The 26,146-nt window shown below is 37.5% G+C and overlaps 1 protein-coding gene across 3 annotated transcripts in view; it reads right to left on the reverse strand.

Annotated features, from left to right (window-relative positions):
- The window catches only part of LOC149251347 (pyridoxin (pyrodoxamine) 5'-phosphate oxidase), a 172,350-nt gene that overhangs the window by 82,987 nt on the left and 63,217 nt on the right, over positions 1–26,146 (reverse strand). For all 3 annotated transcript variants that reach the window (XR_016266872.1, XM_089459362.1, XM_089459363.1), the window contains exons 5-11: positions 20,047–20,214; positions 19,802–19,907; positions 18,972–19,138; positions 18,520–18,762; positions 18,197–18,285; positions 17,908–17,958; positions 17,580–17,670 (exon numbers count right to left, since the gene is read on the reverse strand). Coding sequence is in view for 2 of the 3 variants with exons in the window: in XM_089459362.1 (XP_089315488.1) it covers positions 17,580–17,670; positions 17,908–17,958; positions 18,197–18,285; positions 18,520–18,762; positions 18,972–19,138; positions 19,802–19,907; positions 20,047–20,214 (915 nt within the window). In the remaining variant the exon portion in view is untranslated. The remainder of the gene's footprint in view (positions 1–17,579; positions 17,671–17,907; positions 17,959–18,196; positions 18,286–18,519; positions 18,763–18,971; positions 19,139–19,801; positions 19,908–20,046; positions 20,215–26,146) is intronic.

Raw genomic sequence — 26,146 nt, forward strand, 5'->3', positions numbered from 1 at the left:
TGCTTGCGGAATAATACCTGAATATCATCTTGAGATTGTGTTGTTCCATCTGTCTTCTACCATAAATGTAGCACTCTACTACCCACTCTATCTTTGTCCCACAACACTACCTCCATATTCTAACATGATACGATCTTGGGTGGATATCAATGCATGGCCCATAAAACTACCTTTCGGTCATCATGATCTGTAAACTCCATCTCCATATTCCTTTGATCAGTAGTGTACCCCCCGATGGAGTAAAGCCACTAAACATCAAGTACCACATTGGTGTGTGGTACATCTACCACAAAGAAATCAGCCATCAATGTGTAGTCCCCCATGGATATTTTCATTTTGGGGACCCATCTAATGCTTTCCATTTGATGACCACCCGATATGACCACCGTGAATCCATCAAACTCCTTCAGAATCTCCCTCTGATCCACCAACGCTGCATCAATGAAGTTGTGGGATGCCCCACTGTCAATCAACACTATCACCTTCTTCCCCAACATGACCCCCCTAACTCTGAATACATGATACCTGGGAAGTTCTGACATAGATGCAATAAAAGGGCCTTTAGCCCCAGCTTACGATGACTCCTCGTCTATTGTCAGATGTCCCTCCTCCTATATTTGTTCCTCTCTTGACTCCTCATCCTCCTCATCACTATCACTGTCTCACTAGACCTCAGTGTAGTGCACTTTGCTTGGCTTGTCCTTTCCTACACATCTGTGTCTTGGCACCCAAGGTTCCTGATAGTTGAAACAAAACCTCTTCCTCGGCTCCTTCTGGGTCTACTCATCCAACTTTGATTTCTTGGTGTACTCCCTTTGAAAAGGTTTATCCTCTTTACCCTTTTGAGGGAAGGATGGTGTTACTTTTAGGTATGTTCTATGCTTAGAGTAATTTATTTCAATTTTCACAGTTAGCTCCATAACTTTTCCAGATTAGCAATCACATCAGCATAAAGTAAACTACAGATAGAACATAAACATAAATCGCAGAAGACAAGCCAAGACAAGAGGACACAAGATGTGGTGCTAGCCAAGGACAAACCCTAATGTGGGGAAACCCTTGATCAATTCTTCTTATATGTTCTTCAATAGTTCAGCAAAGAGAGAGAGAGATAGTACGTTTACAACAGAAGTCAACACTTTGACTTATCTAGATAAGAGCATAGATCATCTCTAAGAAGATGATACGTGAGATTAGTTGAAGACACGATGCTTCAACTGATTCTCCAAGGTGACTCCTTCACCTATCGTTGTGCTACATTCGTCATCATGCTGCACCTCACTGTGTTGCACCATGTTGCACCCATCATCACTATGCTGCATCTCATCATGCTTCATTAATCATGACTGTACCCATCACTATACTGCATTATGTGCCATTGTTGCACCATGTTGCCGTACTAACGTATGCGATGGCTGCATCTTGCTTGCTTGTTGTCCCTAGCATGCTTGTTGTCCCTAGCATGCTTGTTGTCCTTTGCATGCTAGCTATCCCTTGCATGCTTGGTGTATTTGCTGCTAAGTACCATACAATTGTCCCAATGTTAGTTAGTTGTCCCTTGCATGCTGCTCTCCTTTGGAGGCAGATGCTCTGGCTGTTCCGGCAATTCTTGGTTGTTCCGGCTTTTCCAGCTTTTCCGGCTTTTCCGGCTTTTCTGGCAGTTTCGGCTTTTCCCGACAATTCCAGCATTTCCGGCTTTTCCGGCAGTTCCGGCTTTTCCTGTGTTTCCGGCAGTTTCAGCTTCTCCAGCAATTCCGACTTTTCCGGCAGTTCCCGCTTTTCTGGCAATTCTAGCTTTTCCGGCTTTTCCGACAGTTCCAGCAATTTCCGCTTTTCCGACATTTCCGACTTTTCCAGCAGTTCCGGCTTTTCCGGCTTTCTGCCCTTTGAATCAGGGCAATGTTATCCCTTAGGATCTCTCCTCCTACTAAAACCCAAAGACAAGTAGAGAGAGGAAGAGATCCCAAGTGTGTGTTGAAATGACTTGAAGGCCACTTCTATTTATACTAAAACGTTGAGCACATGTGGGGTTTATTTGGTTGTTGGCCGACCTTGACGAATTGTCTTATAACACAAATAAATTCATTTCTCCATGAATACTTATCGGAATCGGATGATCTCTAGATCAATCCTACACCTCTTGATGAGAGGGATCCAAGAAAAATATCAGCTTCCATTAATAAGATGACCCACATGGAGTTTGGCCCTAGTTGCCAATTTTAACAGATGGCTTGGGAGGAAATCTGCTATTAGGAGCAACATCCTACATATCTTTGGCTCTATTAACTGCATCCAATAAAGTGGCGGGTTGATAACGCTTAACCCAACCACGTAGAGGCTCAGATAGCCCCTTCACAAATAACATCACCAATTGTGCCTCATATATGTCTGTGATGATAACTGACCACCTCTGAAACTCTAAAATATATGCCTTCGGGCTACCAACCTGTTTGAGTTGTGCTCGCTCTCTGAAATGAATCTTTGAATCCTTCTTGTCAAAGTGCTCTATGAGTCTTTGAGTAAACTCAGAATATGAGGTTATGCTGGCATGATTTAAGGTCACTAACCCATTGTACCACCACTCATGGGCCTCCCCATCCAGATGTAATTTAGCCAACTTAATGGCATTAGCCTCTATCATCTAATGTAGATGGAAGTATATGTCCAGCTTTTAAACCCATGACCCAGTTGAACATTTTGATGACCCATCAAAACATAGAATAGACACTTTCCCTAGTGTGTTCTGAAGCTCATTGTTCTACCTCATAGCCTTTTGAACACCTTTAGGCTTGTCACAAGGAAGAAAATAGACCTATCCAAGAATGAATGCTACAATTGTCACAAGATGGGTCACCATAGAAGTAATTTTCCTAAGAATCCAAGAAGAGATAGGGATCAAGCAAACATTGCCAATGAGGGTTCACCAAAGAAGAAAAAGATGGAAGGATTCGAAGTCAAAAACCTATCTGCTAGGGACTCTATCCCTTACACATCCTTCTACTCTAAGTTTTGAATTGTTTTCCTCTATGCTTTGATTTCTAGTATTCATAGGTTTAACATGCTATGGAAAAGCATTTTTGAATTGTTTTGATAAAGTTATAGGTATCCCTCGAGATTGGATTAAGAGGGAAGCCTCACCATTTTTCCAAAGATAAGTATCTTACTCCTTGTATTTTTATATTTGGTTTCCCTCTCTTATGTAGATGTATTTGTATTAGATGCTAATAACATTTATTTTATATTTCCTTGTTTAGGAAAGCATGTTGATCTGGTCAAGGGTTGTGGAGAAGACCGCACAAAGCATGATAAAAGTTCTATTGGAATTGATGTCGTACAAGGTTTGTCTAGAAAACAACTCAAAGGTATGTTTTAGACCATAAGCTTTGTTCTCTTCGTGATAAATATATATTCATTCATTTTTCATAAATCTACTTTACTAACAAGTGTTATGTCTAGGACCTTGAATCATAAAGATTCTTAGTTGGGTGATTAATCATTAGATTGAATCTACCCTCATTAACTCATTCATCATTTTGTGGAACCCTAAAAAGGTTTTCCGTAAAACCCTAACCTAAGGGTATGTCAATGATAATTTGAAAAACCTAGTCTACTTGAGGTTATTGATGAAATCTAAAAAATATTGTTCATTTGATATTTGAGGTTTTTATGGTAATGACACGTTTGGGCTTTGATACTATCATAGAAACCCTAGTCCTTTAGGGTTTGTTGTGTATTGAAATCCTAGTCCTTTAAGGTTGAATGGTAATATCTATGTATTGAAATCTAGAACCTTTAGAGGTTTGGTAAATTAGGGTTTATGAGCAAAACCCTTATAATATTTAGAGTAAGTTCCTAGGAATGAAACCCTAAGTGTATGTTTGTCCGTCTGATCGAAACCCTAACCTAATCAAGGTTGTTATATGTCTAATATATCAATGTTTGTGTCATTAGGTTTATCTGATATATGTTATATGATTGTGCATGATTATGAAATCCTAAGATATGTATATGTGCTAACCTAATTGTTGATAGTTCTAGGGCTTATCACTGAGCCCTAGTCGAAGTTTGAGATTCTAGGATATAATGATATTGTTTAGCCTTAATGATGAATCTAGGGTTTACAACGAACCCTAGTAGAAGTTGGTCATGTTGTTGAAACCTTAGATTGCGCTGTAATTGGTTTTGATCATTGATATCTAAGGCTTTGTGTCTCAAAGATGGTATCTAGGGTTTGTATTAAATTCTAGTAGAAGTCTAACATATGAATTCTGAAAATTGTTAGATGCATTGTTGAATTGTATTTGTTTAAATTGCTTCTAGGGTTTGCAATATGTCCTAAAAGAGTCTGTCATATCTCTAAAAGAAATATTGAGGCCCTAGATATAATGAAGACTGATATCTTGATTGAGTTGCTCGAAGTCTTGATGATGAATTCTAGGGTTTATGACAAAACCCTAGCAAAAAGTTGAAGTATAGAAGTATGTGTCTCTTTCTGATTATGGACCTAACTAAGTTTAGGTGTTTAATGTCTAAAATCTAATGCTTCTGTTATTGTATGATTCTGATATAGTTAACTTCATGCTTCTATATATATGTATTTGGTTGTACTTGTTGTCTAAGTTGTGCAGGTACATAATCTTCAAGATGATGAAGATGTCCATAAGTAAAGTTGATTTGATTGATAAGAATGATGAAGAAAGTTATATGAATGATGATGATCAAGATGAATTTGATAAGAAGAATGGAAGCCATGAAAGATTCTCCGATGTTATGGAAAAGAAGTTGATCTCCCTAAGTTAAGAGGGAGTCGGGATAAAAGAAAGGGCATAAATCCCAAGTGAGAGGGTTAGCATGTTATAGTCATGACCTTAAAGAAGAAATTGGAGAATGTATATTGAGGTGTTGTTGAAAGAAGGAAAGCAGGATCCAGTTGTAAAATATGTTGTTGCATGTGAACTAGGAAAAGAAGTTGTATGATTGAGGAAACTTCTGTCAAGATTTGTTTGGGAAGCCTCTAAGTCCTACTGTGATAAATTGTGAAGCAGCGTCAAGATTTTTGAAGACCCCAAAGGTTTGTGTTTACTTAAGTGTATTTGAAAGGTTGTTTGATTGGGGTTGTGATTGTTCAGGTAAATCTCTCAAAGTTTTGGAAGTGTTGACCGCTCCATGTCAACTACCCCGTAGTTATACATCTTTTGGTGCATGGATTTCCATCATGTCCAAGCACTCAGATGATCCACAAATTCAACATTATCAGCTATATGTACACCGGAGTTTTGTAAACCCCTTCTGCATTTTGTAATGTAAATAATCCTAGTAAGACAAATGTATGTAACAACCTAGATAAATTTATTTTTCTGATGATGATTTCTATCCTAGAAGGTTTTTAGTCTCATTGATTCATGTGTGTTTCTAAACACAGATGATCGGTAGATTTTTTCCCTCCAGCCTCACCCCAAAGCTAGGGTGGATTTTGTCGTCGGGATTTTAAATGAGTCCTAGTGTTATTTATCGAGTCTCTGTAAAAGTGATTTGGGAATAATTCTAACTATTTGGTTAGATTATTTTATTACAAGTCACTTAGTCTACTAGATCATATTTTGTGTCGCAAAAATGGGTAATTATTGAGGGTCTATAACGAACGGGTGTTCCCCCTTCATGGGTTAGAAATGTAATATTTCATATAAAAAATATTTAGTGCATGGTCCCTCATAGTTAGACACCATGGCTAAATATTAGAGGGTTGGAAAAATTAATAATCCCCTCATGAATCAATTAATTAAAATTTCTGGCTAAAATAAATTAAAATGCTAAAACCAGAAATTTAATTAATTTAGGTCCTAAGAAAAAATAAATTCTCCAACATTTAAAATTCGTGGGTTTTAAAGTTTTTAATTTTTGGAGGTCCCCGGCCAAGGGAATATTGAAAATTTCAAGATATTTTGAACCCTTGGGCCATAGTAGTTAAGTCAAAGTCAACTTTTTGCGGCAATTAACTCAAAATAATCATTTTTGAGTTAATTAAAAGTGAAATTCGAATTTCCTCAAAAAGTAACTTTATTTCAACGGTGATGATTAAAAGATCATTTGATCTTCATCAACAGTTGAGATTGCTTTGACGAGGATCAAGCCAACTAGCCGTTAGAGAATTTTCCTATAAATGAGAGGCCTCTCTCCATTATTTGGATCCGATTTCTAAATCGTGTACTTGCTCTAAGAAAGCTCTTGTAACTTTTTCTGGTTAATAAAACACAAAGAATTTGGGATTTCAGATCGTGGTGTTCCTCTTTTAGATTTATGTGGTAATATTGTTCTTAATACTTTGTTGCTTTTATTTGCATTTGTTGGTTAATAACCTTTGAGGATTGATCTGTGTACAGGTATCTTGCACAGATTTATGGGTTTTTAGAATATCATTTTAATTTGATAGAAGTAGCAAATATCTTTATTTTTTGATAATTTTATGATCATTTTTTAGATCCCTATTAATCTAACAAGCAGATTTAAGTGTGCAGAAGTTATCATTCAGAATTTGGGCGTTTGGGGAAATCCTCAACTGGACCAACTGACTCTCAGTTTACAAAATCTAAAAGAGCCCACTATCTTTTTAATTTCTGAAGTCATTTTATAAAATATTTTACTTGTGGGGTTTTTCTTGGGCTTGTGCCTCTTTAAAAATTCAAATTTATTTCTAAATATTGTGCAAAAATTTGTTTAAATTTGGCTAATAGAGAGCTTTGATCTGCAGATTTGCTAGATCTGTAGAATATTATTGCAGATTTGTAAATAGCAAATTTCTAATTCATTGGGGTTCTGGATATTTCATATTTTTATATATACATGCTTGGGGGTTTTCTGTATTTTATTTGTGCAGGAAAAAATCTGAAAATTGCAGGTGATTTTTGTGGATTCCGGAGAGAGATCTGAGCCCCAGAAGGCATCTCCATTTTGTTTGCAGGTTGAGGAGAAATTTCAAAAGGATCGTGGGCAATTTTTTTTAGGGCCTTGAGGCCTAGCGTTGGCCATCTCCAGCGTCATTCTCAGCCTCTATCATTCCACCCTCAGCCCTCTCATCTTTGCAACCTTCTTCACCATAATTTTCTCACTAAATTTTTCTTAAAATTTCCCAAAAACATTTAACAATTTTTTCTCAAAATTTTCTGAGTTTGGCATTTGCATTGGAGAATTTTCAATGACTTAGGCAGCCCATCTTCAAGTGTCTTCAAGCCCCTAGGGGCTGACTGGTGCACATCTTCTAAACCCTTACCTCTTTCATTGATCTAATTGAAAAAAAGATTAATACTGGCATAAAATTTTAGTTATCTGAAATTTAGCAGCAAATTAGTTTGCATCTTTCACTGCATTACATTTCAGAAATATAACTACTTTCATAAACTTTTGCATGCTATTTTTTGAATATTATTTCATTGTTTTTTCAGTAATTTTATGAGTTTTTAGATCAAATACATCAATAGATCAGAAAGAATTAAACTCGGAAATTTTCTGAATTTAGCAATAGATTTAATTTACATTTTAATTGTTGAAATAGAAGTTAGTTTCAGTAACTTTTGCAAACAAATTTCTGAAAATTGTTTTACTACTGTTCGGTAGTTTATTTCTGAGTTTTTAGATCAAATACATTAATAGACCAGAAATAATTAAACTCAAAAAAATTCTGAATTGTAGTTATCAGTTTGTCATTTAAATTTTTTTTGTTATACATAAAAATTTCTGAATATTGCATGGTTACAAGACTGTTGTTTTAGAATATATTGTTGGTTTTAAAAATAGCAAGTAACATTTAAGACATATTTCAAAAATAATTTTAGGCCCTCATTTAACTAAAATTAACCAAGTCCCTGCATTTCACATAGTTTTAAGTTTTGCATTTGCATATGAGACAGTCGAGTCTTTTCAGCAGCAGTTTCTCATCCTTTACTTGAACCTTATTTTCTTCACAAGATAGTTGACTCCACAAGGCACTGGTATCACTTTTTCAAATCACTTTGAATCCTTAAAATCTTGCGCAATCTAAAACAAGTATTGGTTGCTTAGTTGTGTCTCCCAGGTTGGTTGGTTCCCAACTAATCTTTCATTTTTCCATTTCCATAGGGTCTACCCCCCTTAGTTTGCTATTGGGAGACAACTCAAACGGAGTGATGGGGATCAAAGTGACGGCCCCCGACCTGAGATGTCATCGCAGTGCCTAGATAGTCTGTGCGACAACAGTTTTTAGCGTCGTTGTCGGGGACAGAGTTTTTCTGTCCTTGGTCCTCACGACATTTTTCTAATCATCTAATCTTTCAACATTTCTTATCCCATCAACGCCACGTTTTCGAGCACCATTTCATCTCTTCATCTTCTTATCGCCTTATCTTTTTCCTCTCACTAACCCTTTCATCTTCTCTATCTGCACCTTTAGCACCTGGAAATTTCAATTGGTTTCTTGTTTGGGTGGCGACTCCACTTAGTCATCCATTATTTCTCAAACAAAAAGCCTTCCTTGATATCCAGTTGCTTCTCCCTTACTAACCTTTCGATTTTTGCCTTTTAGATCTTGGAGCTAGATTCATGTTCAAGTGGCAACTCCACTTCTCTCATTTTTTTCAAGAATTTCTACTAGAAGGTTGCTTCTTGTGGATCTATTGATTTTCTTGAGGTGGCCCCTCCTTTTCCCTTTGAGAAAGACATCATGGACTTGTTCACCGCTTGTAACTTTGCTAACATTCAAGGTTATCCAAATGACCTTCCTAACGATGGCCTTGACAAGTTGCCTTCTTTCCAAGGAAATAATGCAGTTAGTGCTACAGCTCATCTAAAAGCTTTTAGCTCTTGGTTGGGAAAACATGTTGGAGGTGCTTACTATAATCATGAAGATGTGAAAATGAGCCTCTTTGTTCTTTCCTTAGAGGAAGATGCTTTGGATTGGTTTTTAGAAAACCCTGATAATTCGTTTAATTCATTGCAATTGGTTACTAATGCCTTTAAGGACAAGTACAAAGACAAAAGAGAAGAAAGACATCTGGTTAAATCTATCAGCGTCATAGAGAAGAAAGAAAATGAAACCGTAGAGGAATTTAATAAGAGGTTTAATGGTATTATTAAAGAATTACCTCAAGATTATAAACCTCCTACCAGGTCTCTTTTTGATTTTTATGTTGGACCTTTGATGTTGATACTTCTTATGAGTTGAGGCGAGCTAAAACTAATGATTATAAGGTTGCCCAGGTTTTAGCTGAGGAAATTGAAAAGGATAAGAAAGCATCTGGGAAGATTGAAATTTCAGGTTTTGATGAGGGTCTAAGTAAATCGAAAGAATCCAATGAATCTGATGATGACCCTATGCAAACACTGACGCAGAAACTTGAAAGCATGGAACTTAATCAAACAAAGTTAATATCTAATAATGCTAAGCAAATGAGTGCTATGCAGGCTAGGTTGGACCTTATAAGGTTGCCCAAGTTTTAGCTGAGGAAATTGAAAAGGATAAGAAAGCATCTGGGAAGATTGAAATTTCAGGTTTTGATGAGGATCTAAGTAAATCGAAAGAATCCAATGAATCTAATGATGACCCTATGCAAATACTGATGCAGAAAATTGAAAGCATGGAACTTAATCAAAGAAAGTTAATATCTAATAATGCTAAGGAAATGAGTGCCATGCAGGCTAGGTTGGTCCAAATGGAAAGATCTCAAGCACAGAGCTTCCAACATAGAAATAATGATAATGCCTTGGCATAAGAAAGGCCCATCTAATGAGCAGGGACCACCAAATCCACTTGAGTTTGCCAATCTTCTGGATGAGGCTTTGCCTTATTGTAGGGCCTGTGATGCTCTTCATGAAGAGGCTACTTGCCATGTTGTCAAAAGAATCATAGATAGTAGAATGGTAGGGACAAGAAATCAAATTAATGTTGTTGGCAAGGAATATCATTTGGCTATAGAAGATTATGAACATCCTCAGACGATTAAGGACATGAAACTCAATTATACACAAATGATTCAGAACATTGAAGTTAACCAGATCAATATTCAAAATAGGATAGAAGCCATGGAAGCAGATCATGACAAAGAAAGGACTTCCATGCAAAATTGTTTACTTGTCATGAGAAAAAAACCTGCTAAGTAAATGGAAACCATGAAAGCTAATCATGACAGAGAAATGAGCTCTATGCAAAATCGTCTGATGACCATAAAAACAGATAATGACAAAATAATAAAAGATATAGAAGCTGGTCAGATATGTCTTCAGAATAACTTATTGACCATGGAGGAAAACCATGCCAAGGAAGTCAGTGCTATGAAGGTTGAACACTCTAACCAAATGGATGCCATAACAATTGAAAATATCACTCTTCAGAATAAGTTGCAAGTAATGGAAAAGATACAGATACAGGAATTTCAGCATGGGTCAGAAGATGAAAGAAACAAGGAAATGTCAACAAGTCATAAGCGTCCCTGCCTGCTGCAACAAGCTCCATCTTATTACGAGGTCATTTGTTCCATTAGAAAGTGGCTAATTGAAGGTGACCTGAATAAAATGGAAATTGATAAGAATCAGGTTGATGCTTACGAGGTTGATCCACCAGTCATAACAGATCAGGTTCATGAAAATAAAGAAGTGCAAGTCACAGAAGTCTTGAACATTCCAAATTTTCCATATGAGCGTTTTTCAGATCAAGAAGGAAGTTGTGCGTCGCCCACACCATCATCAACATCACATCCTAACGAAAGCAAACGCACAAAGCGGAAGAGAAGAAGGAAGAGGTCAGTATGCACTATATTGAACACATCTGATGCCACAAGGGCGTCCTTTGTATTGTATCTCTAACCTTACACCTTGTCATTTTAGCATTTTATTTTTGTTCTTAGATTAAGTTTACATTTCATGTTTGTAGAATTGTTACAGAGCTTCTATTTTATATAATGTTATATGATGATTTTTGGATTATATTTGGATGGATGCTACTTATGTCATTATGTGTTTTCTTTGGGTGCAGATTCTAGATTCTCATAATCCTTCGATGAAGCAACATGTCCCCAAGAAGAGCCAAATGTTGACCACTCCATGTCAACTACCCCGTAGCTATACATCTTTTCGTGCATGGACTTCTATCATGTCCGAGCACTCAAATGATCCATAGATTCATCATTATTAGCTATATGTACACTGGAGTTTTGTAAACCCATTCTGCATTTTGTAATGTAAATGATCCTAGTAAGACAAATGTATGTAACAACCTAGGTAAATTTATTTTTCTGATGATGATTTCTATCCTAGGAGGTTTTTAGTCTCACTGATTCATGTGTGTTTCTAAACACGGATGATCGGCAGAGTTTTTCCCTCCAGCCTCACCCCAAAGCTAGGGTGGATTTTGTCGTTAGGATTTTAAATGAGTCCTAGTGTTATTTATCAAGTCTCTATAAAAGTGATTTGGAAATAATTCTAACTATTTGGTTAGATTATTTTATTACAAGTCACTTAATCTACTAGATCATATTTTGTGTCGCAGAAATGGGTAATTATTGAGGGTCTATAACGAACGGGTGTTCCCCCTTCATGGGTTAGAAATGTAATATTTCATATAAAAAATATTTAGTGCATGGTCCTTCATAGTTAGACACCATGGCTAAATATTAGAGGGTTGGAAAAATTAATAATCCCCTCATGAGTCAATTAATTAAAATTTCTGGCTAAAATAAATTAAAATGCTAAAGCCAGAAATTTAATTAATTTAGGTCCTAGGAAAAATTAAATTCTCCAACATTTAAAATTCATGGGTTTTAAAGTTTTTAATTTTTGGAAGTCCCACGACCAAGGGAATATTGAAAATTTCAAGATATTTTGAACCCTTGGGCCATAGTAGTTAAGTCAAAGTCAACTTTTTGCGGCAATTAACTCAAAATAATCATTTTTGAGTTAATTAAAAGTGAAATTCGAATTTCCTCAAAAAATAACTTTATTTCAACGGTGATGATTAAAAGATCATTTGATCTTCATCAACGGTTGAGATTGCTTTGACAAGAATCAAGCCAACTAGCTGTTGGAGAATTTTCCTATAAATGAAAGGCCTCTCTCCATTATTTGGATCCGATTTCTGATTTGTTTTAGAATATATTGTTGGTTTTAACATTTGATGTAAGAGCAAATTACTACACTGATATTTCATTAATGTGATCTAAGTTTAAAACATTTAGTTTAATTTCTGAAGTTCATTTGTTTTTACATGTTTATGCAAGTAGGACTAATCTAGTTTTACTTATGCATTTAATGATCTTGATTGAGTATTTCATACAAATGAATTTTTTAATTTTGTTTTATTCCAGCATTTTACATTTCAGTCCATTATGCATTTCAATAATTACTTGTGCAGATTTTACATTTTGAAGTGCTAGTATAAGTACTTGCTATCACATTTAGATCACCACCTTTCTGAGCCTTAAGTTAAATAACATTTACAACATATTTCAGAAATAATTTTAGGCCCTCATTTAACTAAAATTAACCAAGTCCTTGCATTTCACATAGTTTTAAGTTTTGCATTTTCATATGAGACAGTCGCATCTTTTCAGCAGCAGTTTCTCATCCTTTACTTGAACCTTATCTTCTTCGCAAGATAGTTGACTCCACAAGGCACTGGCATCACTTTCTTCAAATCATTTTGAATCCTTAAATTCTTGCGCAATCTAAAACAAGTATTGGTTTCTTAGTTGTGTCTCCCAGGTTGGTTGGTTCCCAACTAATCTTTCATTTTTCCATTTCCATAGGGTCTACCCCTCTTAGTCTGCTATTGGAAGACAACTCAAACGAAGTGATTGGGGACCAATGTGACAGCCCCCGATCTAAGTCGCTGTCGCTGCACCTACACATGTTGTGCGACAACAGGAAGCATACTTGATGTTACCGATCTATTTGATCGGGAAAGAGTTGTTATGTTGAGGCATTGTGTATGCCTAGGAGGACATCTCGCCAGCCTGTGTGTTGATGTCTAGTTCCCAAAGTAGCGAGGGTGGCGTTGGTCATAGAGCTTTGACCTTGCATTACGCACCTAGTTCCTTGGGTTGATGGTTAGTAAGTAAGCTTGATGGTACCTCGAGAGGTTGAAAGCTTTAGTCCATCTTAGTCCCCACTCAGATAGATTGCCTTGGTCAGGAATCTAGTCTGTGGCACCGTGAGTGCCTAAACTCTTCATGGTTCATCTATTTTGAGATCTTCCATGTACTTGTGTAAGTATGAATACCTCCCTAGTTAAGAGGGAGTGTTGAAGAATGTAACTAAGATCGGTCTTCATAAATTGTATTTGAGTCATAATGAAATGTATTTATCAAAAGAAAGAAAATGAAATTTTTATTATTATTATTATGACTTATTAAATGACTTATTAAAGCATGGGTTTCATGCTTGGGTCATCATGTTATAGGTCAGTTTCCATTGAGGACTGCTAGGTTTTATATCGAGTCATTAGAATCATTGTCCATTTTTGTGAGACCCTTCTTGGGCTTTTGAATCATGTAAAAAGAATTTATATTGAGTCAAATAAGTCATTTGTCACCTCCATACCAAGTCGGCCCTAGCCTGACGAAGTCGGCCTACATAAGAGCAATTTGACCCACAAGAAAGCTAAGTTGCACGAAACGGGGAAACGGGTACGAGTTTCCGAAACGGGAAGCGATACGAAACGCGACCTCCCAAATTTTGGAAACAGGGAAACACGAATATATATATATATATATTGAAAATATATATATATATATATATATATATATATATATATGTGCAATCATAAAGCATAAATGATACATTATAATTTATTACACTTAAACATTAAGATTTAATTTACATCACATTTACTCATGAATGATCACATAATGAAAATAAAAATATTGGAATATCCAAAAGCAACCTTTATTATATATCCAAATCTCAAAATCAACCTTTATTTATATTAATATATGAGGCTGCAAGTACAATAAAGACTATAAGGCTGCAAGAGAGAGATCCAAATCAGGATTTTCTGCATCCACATCCCATTCTTTAGAAAGACCACTGTTGTATTGGGAGTCTCCTCCTACATAGTCAAACGACCTTAGTGCTCTTAATTAAATACACGTTTCATACCCTAGTACCCTACATGATCTTGATTATTGGGAGTTTCCCCTACATAGAGGGCTTGGTTCTCTTGATTAAATACAAGTTCCATACCCTAGTACATGATAAAATCCAATGGAAACATTGCAATCCCTCCAATCCTGAAATCCTGAAAAACAAATAAGTCTGCTGGATTTTGAGTGAGATCTAAAATTCTACTTTCTCCATATGAAATCCAATGAGGGCGAAACCACTCTCAAACATCCGGAGTCATTTCATGGTAATGTTAAAAATTTAAGTAAAAGGATGAAAATGAAAAATAAAGGAGAATATCACTTTTACTTTAAGAATTTAACATTACCATGAACTGCATATCCCTCAAACTTCCTGACGAACTACATATCAACACTAGGGAAAAAATTCACTTTTATAACTTTAGCCACGCATTTAGAAGCAACAAGAAGTCACTAACATACCCTAAAAGTAAATTAAAAACAAATTTAAAAAAAAAATTAAAAAAAACACAAGTTAATGAGGAAACGTAGGTCGTACGGCCCTGAAACGCGTTTCCGGCCGTACTGCCACGTTTCCAGAAACGGAAACGTGGCCGGTACGGCCGAAAACGCGTTTCACGGCCCTACCAAACGCGTTTCCGCGTTTTGTACCCGTTTCCTTACAGAAACAGACCTCTATACCACGTTTCCTGCAACATAGCAAGAAAGCTATATATAGAAGTGCAGTTCGATCCATTTTTTCATCCTCTCCACAAGTTCGACATACACAAGAAGAAGTGCAGGAAAAAGTGCCAAGTTCCAAGATTAGAAGGAGAATTGCAGGAGAAGAATAAAATTGAAGTTTTGGGCTATCTCTCTCTCTTTCCTATGAAGTTGTTGAGGTCGAAGTTCTGAAGTTGTTGGGGTTGAAATTCTGCTGCTATATAGGTCGAAATTTTGTTGTTGCTTCTAGGTCGAAGTTGCTACTGCTAGGGTCGAAGTTATTGCTGCTAAAGTCGAAGTTGTTGTTGCTAAGATCGAAGTTGCTACTGCATCAAGGTTGAGGTTGTTACTACTACTAGATCAAACTTTCTACTATTATTAGAAGTGTTGTTGCTACTGTTGTTGTTGTTCTAGATCGAAGTTGTTGTTGGTTATCATCTGCAGAAGAAAGGAAGGGTTGACTTGGTGATTAGAGGAACTCTGTGTCTAAGTCAAGGAGTCTTGGATCATCTCGTGGAACTATTAAAGGAGGAGTTGTTGATAGGGTTTTCCCCTAGATAGGGGTTTTTCCCTGGTTGTCCGCCTACATTTGGTGTCCTTGTTCTTCGTGTTATGGTTTTGGTAATTGCTTGATGAACTAAGATGAAAGAAGAACATAAGTTAATAAGAACATAAGAATATCACAAGTAATTATCAACTTAAAGAAAATCTTTTTGCCTTTTTTATTTTCCAACATTTATTTTTGTTCTATTCCGCAACAGATTTTGTAGAGAAATTGTGTTTATATGAAAAAAAGTGTCTTTCAGATTGTTCATATTTGCAGATTAGAATTTCATGGATTTTCTACACCATCAGACATCACTGTGCATCCAGAAACCTCTAAATCTGGCTCAGGGTTCGTCAACTGCAAGAAAGAACAAGCAATGTAGTTCGCCTACTATAGGAAGCAGAGTTGAAGTCCCTCTCTCAATTCTCGGTCATTTAATTGACAAGTTGCTTACTTATATATCTGTGCATATTGTGTAATGCAAATGATGATTAATGTTAATATATGGTACAGGTGTATCAACACCTTTAATGAAGGAATTTGTATCTGTGTGTGTTGCAATGAGGAGCTTATTTTGTTATTTTCTTGGGAAGGGGGACTTGTAGATCCCTGTAACTACTGATATATTCTTAGGTTCATGCATGATTGTTGATGATTGTTTAAGAATCCAATTAAACTGCTATGGTGTGTGAAATTCCATGGTTTGACTGTTGTGACTATTAAAGGGTCTTTGTGTTTGAAAATTAAAGAGTTTTGTTGTAGAAGAGTTGTGCATGGCTTGCTATGAATTGCATGGATCTCAGTTGTGCATGATTGATTACAGCCTTCCTTACTCATGGAGTGATGGAATGAATAGGGCATTATATATATATATATAAAAGAGGTATCTAGTATTGTTGTGGTTAAAATCACAATGTTGTAGCCATGGATTGGTTGGTTATTAGGTCTGTTAATAGTTGGACTTGCCTTTTCGTGGGTGTATTTTATTAATGTTCAACGCTTGAAATTGTTGTGTTTGAGTTAGGGATATATTCTTGGGATAGTGCATGTTTCAGGCAGAACTAGGCTCTCGGGAGAACCTCAGTTAAATCCTTGAAACACTTGAAGAAAACCCAAACAGTTGTTCTATATAGATAAGGCGGAAATTGCCTTTGTACCCAGGGTGGTCACAAGTAGTCTGGATATGTCTGAGAGTTCGAATGTTCAAAAGAAATGATAAGCGATAAGCCGCTATCGGACCGAATTCTGGATGAGCAGAATAGAGTCCAATGTAGATGTTAAATGAACCAGATAAGCCATATCAGGCGTGGAGTCCTCGATGGGTGGTACATTGTGGTGTTCAAGGCCAATCCCATCACAAATCGGATTCTAATGGAAATCTGGGGTGGGACCCTTGCAACAAAAAGTGGCGTGCAACCAAACCTAACCGGAGTTGGGCAAATGCATCCTGGTATCCAAGGAAACCATTGCTGCGTACAGGGACACACGTATGGGAGGCCCGAATGTGGGCCAAGCCCAGACACGCATGAGGAGAGGAGCTAGTCCGAAGGTCCAGGACCTCTGCCAAGTGAGAACTTATGGGAGCGTCAGACTTTCTTATGATACATGAATAAATGGATTCATGCACTAAGGGTCAGACTCGTATGCCCAAAAGGCTAGGTGATGCGGTGAGCACCGCATGGACCTAGGCACGGTCATGTTGGCATCCTAAGATGACATGGAGCCACCTGGGTGAGTTGGAGATGCCATGTGGCAAGTTCTCAACTATGTGGCAGATTTAAGTGACTAACTTTAATTGAGCATAACTTTTAATCTGGGTATTAGATCGGGATAAAATATATATCATCAGAAAGATCTTACGAGCTGAATGTGATGGTGTTATCCAAGGTTAATTCCGCTAACCTTCGGGAAGGAGGAATTTTGTAACCCCATTTCCAGAATGTGACTATGGAGGTAGGGTTAAAGCTAAGTAACACCGCCGCTTCGGTCTACAAGGAGCTAGGGGGTGGGACAGAGCATTACACATTACTTTAAAACAGATCAATCCCCTTTTATTATAATAAGATGCTACAACATAAGTTTCTATTTATTAGAAAAAAGGTCTTATCATTTTGTTGGATTGTTCATAAGAAATGACTAATCAAAGCAATGAGGGCCATAATATGACAGTAAATATGCCATCAGCCAATTTAAACTAGCTAAACCACTATTTATAACAAAAGTATTACCTGGCGATGAAGGGCTTCCCAAAAGAAAAGAAGAGAAGCATGAGGATTTTCAAGTATTTCATGTGCCTTCCGACTTCCATAGTTTGTATACCTGTTCCATGACCAAGAAAATAAGATGATCCAAAGGTTAAATTAGCACCTATCACTGGCAGTCAAATGATCAATGCTTTACAAAGTACTAAATAACAATCACACAGCACACTGATAAACAATGCCATATAACAATAATAACAGTGATGGATAGAACAGATGTTGCTAGGGACAAAAAAGCAATTGTGTAGTTGTCGAAGGAGAAATATCATTGCTTAGAATATCAAAAGGTTTCTACCAAACAAATCCACGCTCATCAAAACCTTTGAGCAGGACCATGCGTACAGAACTGCCAAAGAAATCAGTATTAACAGTTAATAATGTCACAGATCTGACAGAATATAATCTCAAAACATCAAGATGTTGCATATTTCAAGTGTGAAAGAATCCTTGAGTGTATCAACGATTCCTTAAGATTTAAAAGATGAATTAAATAATCAGCAAAACCTGAGAATATCTTATTTTATTATATAATCTCTGAAAGAAAACTAAAAGATAAAAGAGTTAGATATTATAAAGCAACATACGGATGACCATCTTTATCGGCAGTTGCCAAGCCCATTGCATTTGGTTCACGCAAACCAGCAGCTACTGCATCATCAAACCATTCTTGAAACTGCAAATTAACAGCAGTCAACCTATGTTTTAATTTTTTTAGCATTTTCCCTATTACATCCATGCAGGATCTAGTTACGAGCAAGCTTCCAGATTCCATAAAGAGATGATGTGCAACAGAAGACTACAATACAGATTATGTCTACTGTTTATGTTCTGTTTCCATCTTGCTTCATTAAAGAAAGCTATAATTTCGATAACAACAAAAAATGTTTTGAAGTTTTTAGGAGCATACTTGCTTAATTGGATTATCCTTCACGTTCTCCTCAAGAAAATCTGGAGAAACATAGTTTTCTCGAAGAGAAGCCACATCAACTGACAGGGGCTTTCCAATGCGCACACACATCGCAGTACCTGGATATTTAGGAAGCCGTAACGAGTACCTATCTGCAACTTCCGGTGGCACAAACCTACCCCCTAGAAAGTGATGTGAGCCTGTCAATTTTCTAGCACAGAGTTTTGGTGCAGTTAAAGACACCTAAAGAAGCAAAGGTCATATCTGCCGTTAGTGGTGGCAATGACTATAAAACAACTGCCATAGCACACCAATTTTTGAAAACTGTCTCCAAAAGCATTGGAGGTTTGTACCATGAGAAACTGAATAAAATTCTGATTAACGCTGGCCTAGCAACAAACAGTAATTATCTTGAGGAAAAAAGATAGTAACAGATAGAATACAGGACGAACCAGCATGTCTGGTCTAAGACCTGTCCCTTCAATGTCTCCTTGTTCAACATGCCATCCTGAAGGAATGTCTATAGACACAATGATAGGTAGTCCACAATTTTCTCGAGTGAAACCAGATGGTACCAATAGTTGGCGGATAAGAGCATCAAAAGGAGGCCTTGGTGTACCTACAAATGTTTGGCAATATGCACTACATCATACTACATATAATATTATGACAATAAATGTTAAGGAGAGGCAACTTTCAAGCCAATTGTTAGTTTCTAGTTTGTTCTCCTTTTATAAATCAGAATACTATCACTAGTCTCATCTCCTTCAGAAGTGCTACCTGCATCAAAATTATCATATTTCAAGAATGATGTGAAGATTAGCTCTCCATTTCAACAAGCTTCAGCAATCCAACGACAATCTTCAAGAAACTGTTGATATACTGTAGTATGCTAAAAATACAACCTCTATGACAGCTTGAAAACACCATCTCCACAAGCTCTATGAATGATGTATGAAGCCAAGAATAATATATTCTGATCTCCTGTAATGAAGCTCCTATGGCTAATGTTGCATCTCCGCATTTTCATTTTCAATATTTATGTATGTTGCAATATAAGCCTGCAATGTATATAGCTTTACAAGAATCTTTCTTGATAAACAGTATATATTTAGAACTGCATTACACTATATTTAGTGTCTTCATTGTGAAATTTGGACATTTTCTGAACCAAGTTGCTGCCATGTATTGTTCATTTCGCTTCAGCACGTAATGTATAATATTGCAACCTGTAAGACTGCAAGATCATCCAACACAAAAAAGACACTAAAAAATAACTTACCATGGAATGAAAACCCAAACATTGCATCCACTACAATGTCAAAATTGTTGGCCAGTTGTGTTGGTAACTCCTCCGGTGACAAGAATGGAACAGCAAGTGCTTCTAGCTAAAAACAGAGGCAAAGCACCTTTCAGAGCCGTTTGAGCATCAATTCCAAAGTTGGGCTTCCTAGTATGATGTTAGTTTGCTGAGAGAATTGTTGAATGCCTTTTATGAGCATTGTCTTTAAGAAAGATAAAACAAACCTGAGTAACAAGGCCATGATAAAGAGGTTTATTTGTACGTTTTGGATAACAAACAAATGGTGTGTATCCAAAATGATGAAGGTGGCGTGTAGCCACAAGTCCATCACCACCATTGTTTCCAGGACCACAAATGATTAGAACCCGACTGTAGTCATCTGGCTTGTAAACCTGTGATAAGAAGAGACCAAGCAGAAGAATTTCATCTTCTTTTCAGAAAAAGCATCTGGTTTACATAAAGCTAATACAAACAAAGCTCTTATAGCTTCAACTATTACTTCTAAATTTAACAAAATAAAAATCATCCATAGGTAGATACACAAATCCCGTGTCAATTCTTTAGTCTGCCAATTTCACCAAGTGATAGCAATTTCTTAAGAAAATCAGGTATAAAAGTATTTTTCCCTCTTGCCCCATCCATTCCGACTATAGTAATTCTGATCCATAAGAATATAAAAAGTATTAATTATCATAAGTGCAAGCTCAAGATCACTAGTGTGAACTTTCCTAGATTATTTAGATTATCAGTAGCTGAAAGTTTCTTGATCACTGTGTTGTTGGCTATCCTAAATGTATTTCATATGTGGAGTTGTATATACATGTTTGTATGTTTAATGGAGAATCTGGTGCAGAAGTGTTCCACTCAGAGTTGTAGGAACCGACCCCCCCCCCGGTTCAGGAGGCAGATTCACATCCCAGATGGATCCGCCCCCGATCCCCAGGTGCAACCGCAGTTCTGCCATTTTTCACATTTCCTAGAAAAATGGAACCGCAACGGTTCCGTAGGCCTGAACTGCAGTTCCAGCACATATCTTCCGCAGATCCAGCCAGTTCAGGAGAGGAGCAAACAGTTATACGGGAAATGTTTTTTTATTTATTTATTCATTTATTTTCTTTTTTAACCTAACCAATTTTCGTCTTGGAGTTCAAATGAGTTAAGGGTGAGTTAGGGAAACGAGAGGATGAGATTAAAAGGCATTTCCCCCCTCTTTTCCTCATTCTTGCATCTTTGAAGAGCTTGGAAAAGAGAAGAGAAGAGAGGAGATGCCCAACTTTTGAGATCAGATTTTCGAGAGGTTTGAGGAGAGCTTGGAGGAGTGAAGGAGGAGGAGCTTGGAAGAGTAAAGAAGGGATGCCATCTACAAGAGCTAAAGAGGTAAGTGCAAACCGCAAACTCCCTCATTTTCTTGTCATTCTTGTTTGTAAATTTTTTCTCCTCCCTCTTCTACTATTTCCCATTCTTTCTTCTTGCTCATTTTAATGCAAGTTGTTCATCTATATTCCAAACTGGTGTTCTTTTGGATTATCTGTATCATTCCACTTTTGGCTTTCATGGTGTTGGTGGGGAGTAGGCATAGAAGGGAAGAAGAAGAGGATAGTGGTCGCACTATGAGTGACCCAATGTATGATGAGGGGGAAGGGTTTGAAGAGGAAGGAGATGAAGAGGGCATTGGAATGCAAGGGGGAAAAGTTGCATTGACACCCTTGTGGAATTATGTGACAACTTGAGGGGGGGAGAGGTGGTGGAAGCTAGAAGTTTTTGTGACCTCATGATTTCCATGGAGGAAAACCTAGTGGTTCATATATCCGTGTGAAGAAGCATCTTTGTGGGGTGTTGAATAGTGAGGACAATAAGGGTTTCATAGGGATATAAGTTTTCCCTAATGTTTCAATGGAAAAAAGAAAAAATACATCCAAACAGAGGAGGCTGCACAAAAGAAAAACAAGAAACAAAAAATTCAGTGTAAATCAAGTGCAACCTCTAGATTTGGTGGCTCATCTCCTCACGGTACTTCTGCAACCTCTGAATCTAAAAGAACAATCACAGATTTCCTGAATGTTGCTGGGAGGGATGATGTGGATAGAACAGTGGTCTGGTTTCTTTGTGCTTGCGGCATAATATTCAATGTGCTTCGCTCTACCTATTAGCATGATTTGGTTAATGCCATCAATGAAGCCCCAAAAAAAGCTAGAATTGTGTTATTAGAAAGAGAAAAATCAAAGGTTCAAAGAACTTTGACACGTTTTACAAATGAGTGGGTGGATTGTGGGGTATCCATTGTATCAAATGGCTGGACAAATGTTCTTGGTGTTTTTCTAGTGATGCAGCGTTTCTTTCAAGTCATGAATCCTTCTCCATCACTGCGTCTTCTGAAAACATTGCAGATCTCCGATTGAAAACAATCAAAGATGTTGGTCCTACTAATGTGGTTCAAGTGATCACTGATAATACAGCAAATTGTAAGGGAGCAAGAAAAATCATTGAGCATACTCATCCACACATCTTTTGGTCCAGGTGCTTGGTGCACACATTGAACCTTTTGATGCATGATATTGTGAAGCATAAAGAATGTCGATCGATTAATCAGCTTTACAAGAAAGGGAAGCAACCCATTAAATATGTCATAGGGCATACAAAGGTAAATTACTTTTATGGCACTTACTCCAAGTTGCAGTTGCTTAAACTTTCAAAAACTAGATTTGCAAGCTATTACCTCACCTTTAAGTGGCTAGTGAAGGTGAGACAAGCTTTAACTGCTATGGTGACATGTGATTCATGGGATGACATGAGCGTTGAGAGTGATGGTGCTAATATACTCAAGGGCATTGTTCTTGACAAATACTTTTGGTCACAAACTAAATATGTCTTGCAATTCACCAAACCTATTTATTACATGATCAAGTATGCAGATTTAGATCAGACAATAATTGGGGAGGTGTATAGCAGATGGATAGCATGTTGGGGCATATTAAAGACATTATTGAGCCTAGAGATATCACCTTGTACAATTTTATTCATGCAGAGGTTGAAAAACGATGGAAACTGCTAAACATTCTATTGCATGCATTAGCATATGTTCTAACACCTAAATATTATCATCCATCATGGCTTTCAACACCAACAACTAGTGGGGGAACCAAGAAAAAACCACACCAAGATCCAGAGGTTCAGTCTAGTTATATGAAAGCATTGGATAAATTAGTCCCTAATGAGGAGTGTGACATGCTACGGAAACAATTGAGCAATTATATCCTTGGCACTGGTGCATTTGGGACCAATCATGCAATTAGAGATTGAGGGAATTTGTCTTCTCTTGAGTGGTGGAACATGCATGGAGGTGCTACTCCACTTCTACAATCTTTGGCAATATGAGTGTTATCACGATTAGTAAACACTTCTTCTGTAGAGAGATATTGGAGCACCTATAGTTTCATCCACAGTGTTAAAAGGAATAGGTTAAATGTAGATCAGGAAAAGAGCTTGGTTTATGTTCATTACAACTTGTGATTGTTGTCTTATTACTGTGAGGAGGCAAAGAATAATAAAGACCTTAAGCGTTGGGAAAAAAATCCAAAGGAGGCCAATTTGGAGGATAGAGTGTTGCAATTAGAGCAATTGGGGGATGCTCTTATCCAAGATGATGATAATCGATATGAGACGGCACCCCCATCCAGTCCCATGGTCCCCAAGTTCCATTCTTCAACACCAGTAGTAGGGGCTTCATCTTCGACATTCCACAACTATCACGGCCAACATCTTCTTCACGGCCACCATGTCGAGGCTCACATAGTGGTCGTGGTATAAGGACGAGAGATTAGTAGATATATTCACAGTTCACTACTATTGTCATAGATTAGATTCTAGAATGTTAGACTTTAGTGTTGTGAATTTGAACTTTTCTGTCTTACTCTTCCTAGTTTAGTGTGTGGTTGGTGGTGGCCAAGTGGCCCATTTTGTAGACATTATTATTTGAATTTTGGTTATGACTCGTGTTGACAGCTGCTCACTTGCTAGATAAGTTATTTGAATGTTTTATGATTTTATCTTCTAAATGTCTACTTTTGTAATGTCCCAAACGAAATAAATTTGGAACATTCCCTTCACATAAAATTTCTACTCATAAACAAAAAATTGCCATGTAAAATATAACATATAAAATGCATGCAATTTGATAATACGATAAGTAGAAACAATCTCATCTTTATTATAATATTAGAACTGGGGTTTTACATGCTAGAAAAATAGTTGAGATAGTTGGCCTCAACAGATCTAGAATAATGCCACAATGGGCCTCCCAAAACAAACTGAAAAACAATACCCTGCAACCTGTGAACCCTGAATGGATCCACCAAGGGAAGAGATGGGTTCTCGCCCATTCTCACTGAATCACCCGAGGGTTTCTGTCATGGGGCTACTACTGCAGTAGAGAACCGGGTTCTCAACCTCTCATACAAGAAACAATACTCAATCCAAGATGTCCTCCAATGGCCTCCTCCTCCTCTTTTATAGATCTGATGGACCCCTCTAGAATCTTCTATTTTATTATTATTTTAATCATGGAGCACTTTTCCCTCTTTTATTTTAATTAAAATATTCTTTTTAATGCGGGAAAAGGGTAAATTGGCCACCATGTCTCCTCAGGTCACTGAAACTCCCATCCAAAAGTCCCATCATGTAGATCTTCTCGTTCCGGTTCCAATGAGCTATTACACTGAGGTGTTCCATCAATTAATCTCCCCAGAATGCCACCTCGAGCATAATTAATTAAGTTATGCCCAATAATAATGCTGATTTTTTTAAAGTTGTTGGAATGCAACGAAACGAAAGGCAAATTGTGTTGATGATGGAATATGCCAAGTGAATGCCATCAAATCCCATAAAAACTTCTCAAAACTCCATCGGGACCCCTGATGACATAAACCTGCTCCATTGACCTGACCATCCCTTGTCTATACTATGAAGAAGAATAAAAATGGGGTCATGGCAACCCTCCAGCCCCAAGATTGCTTGCCCTCAAGCAATCCAAATCTGTGAACCAATCTAGTGGCCCAATGCCATTGAGACCCAATGCCCGAATCCCATACGAACCACTGGTCCACATCACTTCTCCAAGCAATTGAAACATGACTGGATCCTCCAATACCTAGATCGCTTGTCCATCTCTAACTCAACCTGCTGCTAGTAGATCCACTTAGATCCCAATGCCACCAAGAAGGAGCGTTAATGCTACATGGCTCCTGCTGTGTTGTAGCTCCGACTGTGAATGTTGCCCTACCCACTGTGTACCAACTCATCACGTCTCTCCAATCCAATCCTTCGCATACCCCAAGTTCAGTCTCACCATACTCATGTTGCGCTAAGATACTGATGAGTGGCCAACCCATATTCTACTGCCGACTGGAACATGTAATATTCCCCACCTCTAAGGGCTCCTGCAATACACTGCTCCGGACTAAGAATGATACTCCATCAATAGGATACCAACTCATGATCTCTCGCCAATCTAAGTCATGGACTCCTGTGTAAGAAACAAGTCTACTATGTTGATGTCAGTGTTGCACACATCGCGATCGGGATTTAATCGGCGCCGGGAAAAAAGCGGAAAAAATCGTTAAAATCGGGAAAAAATCGGAAAAAAACGGAAAAAATCGTTTGGCACAAATTGAAAAAAAATTGAAAAAAAATGAATATTTTTGTGCCAAACCGCTTTTTTCGATTTTTTCCCGATTTTTCCGATTTTTTCCCGATTTTTTCAAAAAATCGCGATTTTTTCGATAAAAATCGCTATAAAAAAAAGGGGCGATTTTTTCGATAAAAATCGCACTTTGAATCGGCAAAATTAAAAAATCGCGATTTTACGATTTTATCGCGATTTTATCGCGATGTGTGCAACACTGGTTGATGTTGGTCCATGCTCAACTCATGCTTCCCTATCTGGTTGGTCAACAATATCCATCGAGAAAGTCCTGCCTCTCTCCCTGTAATGGGTACAAGTAGCCAAACTATGCTGCAAGCCCTGTCTATGTACTCCTGGAGAGGGTTGCTGCCTGAAAATGTTGCAGCTCGGCTAGCTGCCACTACACCTGTTTGCACCTCATCAATGGGTAGACCCAAAGATGGATGCACTGCCATCTCCCTCGCCTGATAGGAAACTCCACGCTCTTCCAATCCACCAATCTCCTGCCAAACTGTCCTGTCATACTCCAACATCTCCTAAGGACAAGTGTCAGTGAACATCATCACCCTGCCAGCTATTTGTACATTTGTCTACTCCTCATCAACGACTGACCCCAAGGGTGGCTGCTCATCCTCCATCATCAC

The sequence above is a fragment of the Pinus tabuliformis genome, chromosome 7 (genome assembly GCF_031772625.1).
Source record: "Pinus tabuliformis cultivar Carrire ecotype Pingquan chromosome 7, CPIR1, whole genome shotgun sequence".
Taxonomy (NCBI): domain Eukaryota; kingdom Viridiplantae; phylum Streptophyta; class Pinopsida; order Pinales; family Pinaceae; genus Pinus; species Pinus tabuliformis.